This window comes from Pinus tabuliformis, chromosome 4_2 (genome assembly GCF_031772625.1).
Source record: "Pinus tabuliformis cultivar Carrire ecotype Pingquan chromosome 4_2, CPIR1, whole genome shotgun sequence".
Taxonomy (NCBI): Eukaryota; Viridiplantae; Streptophyta; class Pinopsida; order Pinales; family Pinaceae; genus Pinus; species Pinus tabuliformis.
In genome coordinates, this window is record NC_142304.1 from 574,092,559 (window position 1) to 574,101,014 (window position 8,456).

At 36.6% G+C, this 8,456-nt stretch overlaps 3 protein-coding genes across 3 annotated transcripts; 1 reads left to right on the plus strand and 2 right to left on the minus strand.

The window, feature by feature from the left end:
• Positions 1–1,001: 1,001 nt before the first annotated feature.
• On the minus strand, positions 1,002–1,932 carry LOC149170603 (uncharacterized). Its single transcript, XM_089425650.1, has 2 exons — positions 1,789–1,932; positions 1,002–1,587 (listed from the first exon to the last, which is right to left on the minus strand). The coding sequence occupies exons 1-2, from the start codon at positions 1,930–1,932 to the stop codon at positions 1,147–1,149; spliced, it is 585 nt and encodes a 194-aa protein (XP_089281776.1). The 3' UTR covers positions 1,002–1,146.
• A 3,667-nt stretch (positions 1,933–5,599) lies between these two features.
• LOC149170604 (uncharacterized) lies at positions 5,600–6,437 on the minus strand. Its single transcript, XM_089425652.1, has 2 exons — positions 6,046–6,437; positions 5,600–5,936 (listed from the first exon to the last, which is right to left on the minus strand). Exons 1-2 carry the CDS (start codon positions 6,435–6,437, stop codon positions 5,600–5,602), a joined length of 729 nt encoding a protein of 242 aa, XP_089281778.1.
• A 1,300-nt stretch (positions 6,438–7,737) lies between these two features.
• LOC149170605 (antifungal protein ginkbilobin-like protein 1) lies at positions 7,738–8,148 on the plus strand. Its single transcript, XM_089425653.1, has one exon. The coding sequence runs from the start codon at positions 7,738–7,740 to the stop codon at positions 8,146–8,148; it is 411 nt and encodes a 136-aa protein (XP_089281779.1).
• The last annotated feature ends 308 nt before the right edge of the window (positions 8,149–8,456 follow it).

Below are 8,456 nucleotides of genomic sequence, written 5' to 3' on the forward strand. Positions count from 1 at the left end.
CTCACAGTAATACACCAAGTATAAAATATTGAAGCTTTTACAGAAGCAAGGAGTAAAAAAAATTATGAAGCTGAGAGAAGTAAATTTAAATCAATCAAAGTTTGTTGAACAACTATAGAGTCCATAGAAATAATCCTCCAAGGTTCTGCTCTCATGTACAAGATCTACACTTTGATCTGGACTACTGTTTGATACCAAATCATCATCAACTCCAAGCATTGGAAGTGATAGATGAGTTTGGATGTCACAACTCCCAGAGTTTGCTCCAGATTCATCCTCAATCAATTCATCTAATTCCATGGACATTGCCAATTGCCTCTTGGTCCAATAAGGTAGTTCATCTCCTTCTCCTCGTAGTAATTTCAAAATCTGCAATAACAAGTTATAGACAAACAATGAGGAAGAATAAGTTCATGTTCTTACATTAACATTTATCCATTGTTTGAAATTTTACAAAGCCAATTTAATGCAAAGGTAAGCCACTTTATTTTCATGCATGCAATCGACATGCATTTTCATCATAATATCCTTATCCAACATAGCATTTCATCATAGTACCCTTATCTAAGTTAGTGTTATGTTGGGGTTTATCTAAGTTAGTGTTATGTTGGGGTTTACTTGTACTTTGAAAGATTCACGAAATAAACATTAAGAAAACCCAAACACAGAGATTACATAGTTGTATAATCTTGAACCCAATATCTGTTATTCCTTCTTTCTTCAATTTTTCATGGTTAAATCAATTATAAGAGACCACATACCCAACCCACGACCACAGTGGTTCAAACTTCAAACCTTAGAATAATATTGAACAAGTGTCCCCATATTTTAATTAAAAGAAGCATGCATTCATACATAAAGAGATTACCCTCGGGATTCTTTAAATAAAGAATGAGAAAACTTTTAACTTTTAACAGATTAGATTAGTTTAGTTGTATCAGCCTTCACCCAAATAACCTGTTATTATTCGATTTTCAAATTAAACTGTTACAAAACTCCGGTGCCAACTTCTAAAAGCTGCAATATATATAAATAAGATGTGAAGCAAAAAGTCCAACATCATAATATCTTGTAACATCACATAAAATATCGGATAAAAACCATAAGCCAAAGACCACCGAAACCACCTCTGTTAATCTCAAGTGCTCATTCATTTACTTTACGCTTGGCAGATTCAGTTTTTTCTTCCATAGTTTCTTTGGCATCCTCAGCTTTACCAATGACAGTTTCCTTCACCTTCTGCCCCGTCCCCTTGGCCATGTCCCACGCTTCCTGCACCTTCTGCTTTCCCTGACCTCCAATGCTCTGTACCTTCTCGGTGGCCTGACTTGTACTTTCCTTAACTCGTTTCCCAACCCCTTCAGATTTCTCCTGGGCTTTCTCCTTCATTTCCGCGGCCTTGTTTTGGGCTTCTTCAGCTGCACTCTTGGCCTTCTCCTTGGCTTCATAGGTTGTGCCCTTGGCCTTTTTCTTCACCTCATAAGTTGCCTCTTTGGTTCTCTCCTTCGCCTCCTCTGCCATGCATTTTCTCTTGTCAGCCGTGCTATCAGCGGTTTCCCTTGCTTCCTCAGTAGCACTCCTTCCATACTAATAAAACAAAAAAACCAAACACCATGAATACTCAATTCAATTCTTCACAGAAGAATTCATAACTAACAAATTGACAGATAAGCAGAAGAAAAAGGTTTAATTTATACTACAAAGAAACAAACACCATGAATACTCAATTCAATTCTTCACAGATGAATTGACAGCTAAGCGAAAGAAAAAGGGTGTAATTTATATTACCTCTCTAGCCCTGGGTATGGTCCTGAAGAAAACTCTGTTGGTCCTGGAAGCTTCTGTTACTAATCTCATGGTTGTTAGTCCAGGATGGGTACTCCCTTTACTCATACTCAGAAGAGGCCCCTTTGCAGATAATAAGCCTACCATCTCTAATAAAATAACAAACTATATCTATTTGATCAAAAGACCCAACTCCTGAAGAATTTGAATATGGTTGATGATTCAGAAATTGATGAAGATGACCATGGTAGAATGTTCGTGATATATGAAGTCAATGCACTTAGTGGGGACATGTGATGAGTGTGCAGGGTGACATATGACAAGTGTGGAGTCTCTTGATATTGGAGCGAAAGCAGATATGCTGGATCTTCTTGCCTATTCAGGGAGTGGTAATTTGCATACTAAAGCTTTGGTTTGAGATATGATGTAATCTCTTTTGCTAATATTGAAAGAATCTTATATTTCATTAATGGAAAAAGAGATTATTAGCAACTGAGGCTTTGAATATTTTTCCATAATCCACCATCAGCATTCAGGGCTAACCTATTTAAGGGTGGTGATTTTACAAATTGAACTACTGAACAAATGTTTAGATTACAACCCTAAACACTATATCTAAACACCCTTAACTCTATTTCAAAAGGATATCAACTCGATATTTCATGTGCCATTCTTCGTTATGGGCAAAAACAATTATAGCACTAACTCCTCAGAGGAAAGGAAACGTCTTCGAGCAACTAAATTTGACATAATATCAGAAACTAAAACATATATACACAACTAAAGAGAATAAGAGTAATTATTCTGTTCATTCGATGTCGAAACTGAGCTGCCTGTCTCAGAAAACATGATGCACCAATGACCATTCTCTTCATCTCACTCATGTCTTAAGCATATCCCAAAAGTGGATCTGCAAGTTCTTTTACAGAGCCAGCTGCTAGTAATGGCCTTGCCTAAATTTTGAAATTTACAAGAGATTAATATTCTGAACCAAGACAAAGAAACCAAAAGAATCCAAAATTATCAAATACAAAACAAGCAAGGACACTAGAGCCCTACCCACATAACCAGGCTTTCTTGGCCTTTAGGATTCTTGCCATTGATTGGTTTTCTTCCAGTTATTAGCTCTAGAAGAACTACTCCAAAGGAATACACATCCGTCTTCTCATTAACCTTTCCATACATGAAATAATCGTGAGACAGATACCTGAAATATGATAGCAGCTAGTTTTATGAAGTCTTGATTATAAATGAGGTTTATTTTCCTAAGGAAAGAGCTGGTGTAAAGAAAGAAATGGATATTTACCCAAATGTACCTACAACATCACTACATGTGATATATGCAGATGTTGTTGAAGCTGATTTGGCCAGCCCAAAATCTGACAAATATTCATAGAATATCTTTAGTTAAGGATCCATCGAAAGATGATTTGATAGTTAATGATCAAGCAAATCTTATTAAAACATCTCCAACCAAAAAATACAAACAATTCAACAAAAGTTTGAGAACTTGTTTCTCCCACAAATATCAAGATACCTGAGGTTCAAAGTCTTCAGAAAGTAAAATATTAGATGATTTCACATCTCTATGGATGATAGGATGAGAACAAACTTCATGCAGATAAGTCAAAGCTTCAGCAATTCCAATGGCCACTTTCAGCCTATCTTTCGAATGAGCCTGTGGCTTGTCCTTTCCTCCTGTAACCCAACTTTTTCTAAGAACTAGGAACAACACTTAACACTAAAAAATAATGAAAATCTCCAAGGACGTAACATGATAAATGCATGAAAAGTGGCATACTACATACCATAAAGAGTTTCATCCAGACTTCCTCTCAGTAACAAGTTGTAGACCAAAAAGTACTCCTTCTCTTCAACACAGTAACCAATTGATGAAACAATTTCTTCGTTATGGGCAAAAACAATTATAGCACTAACTTCTCACAAGAAAGGAAACGTCTTCAAGTAACTAAATTTGACATAAGCTCAGAAAATGAAACATATATGCGCAACTAAAGAGAATAAGACTAATTACTTTGTTCATTCGAGGTCGAAATTGAGCTACCTGTCTCAGACAACATGTTGCACCAATGACCACTCTCTTCATCTCGCTCATTTTAATGTACATACAAACTGTTGGGTAATTAAAAAGAGGAATCTAAATCCAATTGTAGTGGAACTTAGGGCGAACAGTAATCACGCATGCTCTAGCTTCACTAAATTTGTACCTGCACGGTCCAATAGATATGCTAAGCAAACTATCAAAACATTTTTACAGACATTCTTATCCACCCAAAACTTCCAAAGTCATAGACTGCTGAGAAGATATGATAACTGGCTAGATTCGATGTAAGGAAATGTGCATGGTGGATATCTAATTTTCCCTATTCATTCTAGAAGTTTAATCAAAATGAAATCAGGCACAGTTCAATAAGAGTCTAAGATAATACGATCAATGCAAATACAGCTGAACCACATGCAGTTAATTTCAATGAAAGCACTAATACAAGATAATTCATGCTAAAAGTCTGAGATGAATATATACCCCTTATCAATAAGAAAGTTTTTAATTGCAATAGGAAGAGCAGCACCACCATGACTATGGACTCCAACTCCTGCAATAGAAAAAAATACAAAGAGATGAACAACTCCTGCAACAGCAAAAAATACAAAGAGATGAACTTATATATAAGGATGATAAACATTTAACAAACATAAAACAAAACAACAAGCATATATATACTATATGGAACAATATTTTGCTGTGAGAGGAATTTGCTATCCATAATGAGATGATGCCCATCACTAGATTAGATGGAGTCACATCATACAGGACAATAGACAAAAAAAAATCACAGTTTCATGGATATAATTGTTTTTCCCTTGGATATTTCCAATATAACGACTTATCCAATCGCTCAATCTTTTCCCTTGTGGCAATATCTTGCAAATAGAGCAGAAACCAGTACAACATATACTGTTTGAAACTGTATTTTTGCTGAGATAGGAATTTTCTTTCCATAATCAGATGATGCCCATCACTAGATTAGACTCAATCATATCATGTTTGACAACCGACAGAACAAGAAATCACATTTTCATGGATATAATTGTTTTTCTCTTGCATATTTCCAATATAAGCACTTATCCAATTGTTCTATATTTTCCCTTGTGGCATATCTAGCGAATAGAGCAGAAAACAACAAAACATATACCGTTTGAAACTGTATTTTTGTTGAGATAGGAATCTTCTGTCCATAATCAGATAATGGCCATCACTAGATTGGACTAAGTAACATCATATCGATAATAGACAGAATAGGAAATCTCATTTTCATTGATTCAATTGTTCTTCCCTTGCATATTTTAATATAAGGACTTATCTAATTGCTCTATATTTTCCTTATGACAAAATCTTGCAAATATAGCAGATTGTGACAAAATCTTGCAAATATAGCGTAAAACAAGAAAACAGAGTGTTTGAAACTGTATATTTGCTGAGATAGGAATCTGATATCCATAATCAGACGATGCCCATCACTAGATTATAGTCAGTCACGTCATATGATGCTCATCACTAGATTATAGTTAGTCACATCAAAATTTGACAACAAACAAAACAAGAAATCACAGTTTCATTGATATAATTGTTTTTCCCTTGCATATTTCCAATATAAGGACTTGTTGAATTGCTCTAAATTTTCCCTTGTGACAGTATCTTGCAAACTTTTAGAACAACCAACAATTGATTTCAGATGAAATAGTGAAGTAACTTCTTACCTGTTATGACTTGAAGTTCAGATGACCTCCAAGTTCACAAGGATAATAATCCCGAAGATTGTTGCTCTGTATTGAAATTGCTTCGCTGGTTTGTTCCTGGACTAGATGGGGCAGAAGTATTGTATTCAGTCATTTTCAATCGCAATTCCAAGGCCTGCACTGCTTCTGCTGCATGAATCCCATGTATATCTAACTTCCAAATGTCCTTATGTTTTTCATTTCTAATTTGAAGAAATTCTGCAGCTGCCTTAGCATTTAGTTTATCTGCAGCCAAATGTTCCTCTTTTGATTTTAGAGAAATATTCCTAGCAGTGTTGTGATCGCCTCGTAAATAAGCTCTTTCATCTTCCCTTGAATTTCGATTTGCAGCCCTGCTTGAAAACAAGCGATGATAATATATGTTCATGCCTTCCCAATTATCAGTAATGATCACCTTAAAAAATTCAATGGACTTCATGGAAATAGGCTAGAAAAATATACCTGAGCATCTGCAATGCTTCCTTTCGATGTTTCAAATATACATCATCTTCCTCCCATTCTGGCTCAGGGGGAGCAGTTGGCATGTGTCCTCTTGCAACTGTCACATGTAAGTTTTCAAAACCCAAGGACTTAGGCAATAGAGGGCCACTTCCTTCAGAACTCTGATCAGGTAGAGAATTCTCAACAGCTTCAGATGCATCAAAGGGATCTGAATTCTCCAGCAACGTCATCATAGCTATAGACTGCAGGGAAGCAGAGGCTTGTTCAAGCTCATAATTAACAGCCAATAAAACATCCTCTATTAGGCTCTCGTCAACCCAACCATACAAGGCCTTCAGTTTCTCTACTGCAACCTTTTTCTGATTTTCATCATCTGTCACGCCTTGCAGCATAGCAGTGATAGCTAGGGTTGTATTAGGATAAGGATCAATCAATTTCTCTAGCCTAACAACAACTTTTTCTATTAATTGAGAAAATCTTTTCGAGGGTTTGCCTCTAGAATTTAGAGACATAAAGGAAATATTTTCATGCCGCACCACAGCCGAGACATCATTCTATCTTTCAGATAATTCTTGTCCTTAACAGAACCCTGAATGGCTTTCTTTGGAGATGATTAGAGGAGGACAAGGTTGGAGAAAAAGGTGGGAAATGGTCCACGTCAGCCTTAGGAACCCCACCCAGCTGTTGGGCATCGAAGGAAGCCCATACTGGAACCTTAGCCCTTTTCCGCGGTGGTCGGATGGACCTCTTGGAGCACCACTAGTGCCCATGATGGAGCACTTACCCGCCGAGAAAAGTATTGTTGGGTCTGTATAAGAAGATCATGGGATCGAAACCCTTTGGGTTTCCGTCCAAAGCAAGACCAAAAAGGGGGGTCTACTGTTTACTCCTTCGGCTAAAGAAAAAAGGAAACAGATCATTAATTAATGAGGATCTTATGCACATAATTTCAATGTCGTACCTAGCTAAAGAACTCTCAAAGCCACCCGTCTGTACTTCCAAAGCTCCCGAAACCACAGGCAGGATTCTAGAAAAACAAAGTCGCTGGATTACTGTTGTCGATTTTGCTTTTATCTAAAGGATTTCATGTACAAAGATGAAGAAGATGCGTTGAATTTGCATTGAGAATTGGATTGAGAAACCATTAACAAAGCGCGTGAGCTCTAAGAACATACCCAAATCGAATTGCGCTCGGCTCTTGCCATGTTGCTATAGAAAAAGGAGGAGTTGGATTTTTGTATACACAGCGCTATACTAACCTCTAAACCCTCTAGAATGTAGAGGGAGGAGTTTGCGCAGACAGGTGCATGCACCTGGACATGTGATTGTGCTGCACCCAAGTGGTGTCCTAGAACTCCGATGTAAAATGTGTAACAACTGGCTGTAAAATAGGCAGTAGAAACCACCCTTCAAATCAATCAACGATTGAGAGTTTCTCATCAGATCAAATGGAGTAGGGTAAATAGGTTGATGATTATTGATGCATAGGAAGGCATATCAACCTAAATATATCAATATCATATTAAAATTCAGTCGAATTAAATAAGAATAATAGTAAAAAAAGTTGCTCTATAAACTAAATACATTTAGTACGATTAATATTATTTGATTTTATCTGATTATTTTTGGCATTTAAAGGGATTGTGATTAATATTATTATTAAAAGTGATATTATTTCATTTGAACCCAACCATGACGATCAGGGCTTTTGGATTTGCTTTATCTCTCATGTTATTACTCGCAATGGTGGGTTCGCAAGATGTATGCTCATCTGTAACCCAAATAAAATCCCAAGCGGAACTCCATTCTTCAATATTGTCCGAAGTCCATTCTTCACTTGTAATTCTGGAACAAGACACGGTCGTCAATGGTTACTACTACGAGATGACGGTGTATGGCACAACCACAGCCACAACTACGGATATGCAAGAAGTCTGCTATCCGCTACTCTCTCCCCTTGAGTGCACCACCTACCTTACTTTCCTTGGTGATCATGTCTGGCAAGTTTGCAACAATGCCATTGCTACTACTATTGGATACGTTGCCGCTTTGGTTGGATATGGTGTCAATTGTTCCATGCTCTATTCCACATACATCTATTAGTTCCTCATTGAATAAAACCGGAAGGAATCTCTCATCTGTGTAGCCATATTGCTTCCTTGTGTGTGGGTTATTATGAATTTTCAATACAATATTGATTTACCTTAGAATAGTTTTCATTATCATCATCATTATCATTAGAAACTAAAGCATCAATGAATTTGGAAGTGTAAATAAGTTGATTTAGAGCTCAAATATGGTAATGAGGGGTTGAATATAACTCAATTTTGAGTATGGTCATTTTTAGTTTTGGTTTTTTATTTCTCTTTGTCTTGCTACCAATATTTCTATTTCCATAGAACCATCATAAC

Coding starts and splice junctions, on each gene's coding strand:
- LOC149170603 (XM_089425650.1), bottom strand. CDS start 1,932: ATGGTAGGCTTATTATCTGCAAAGGGGCCTCTTCTGAGTATGAGTAAA. Junction 1,588..1,788: donor CCATACCCAGGGCTAGAGAG/GTAATATAAATT, acceptor TTGTTTTATTAG/TATGGAAGGAGTGCTACTGA.
- LOC149170605 (XM_089425653.1), top strand. CDS start 7,738: ATGACGATCAGGGCTTTTGGATTTGCTTTATCTCTCATGTTATTACTC.
- LOC149170604 (XM_089425652.1), bottom strand. CDS start 6,437: ATGCTGCAAGGCGTGACAGATGATGAAAATCAGAAAAAGGTTGCAGTA. Junction 5,937..6,045: donor GAAGCATTGCAGATGCTCAG/GTATATTTTTCT, acceptor GTTTTCAAGCAG/GGCTGCAAATCGAAATTCAA.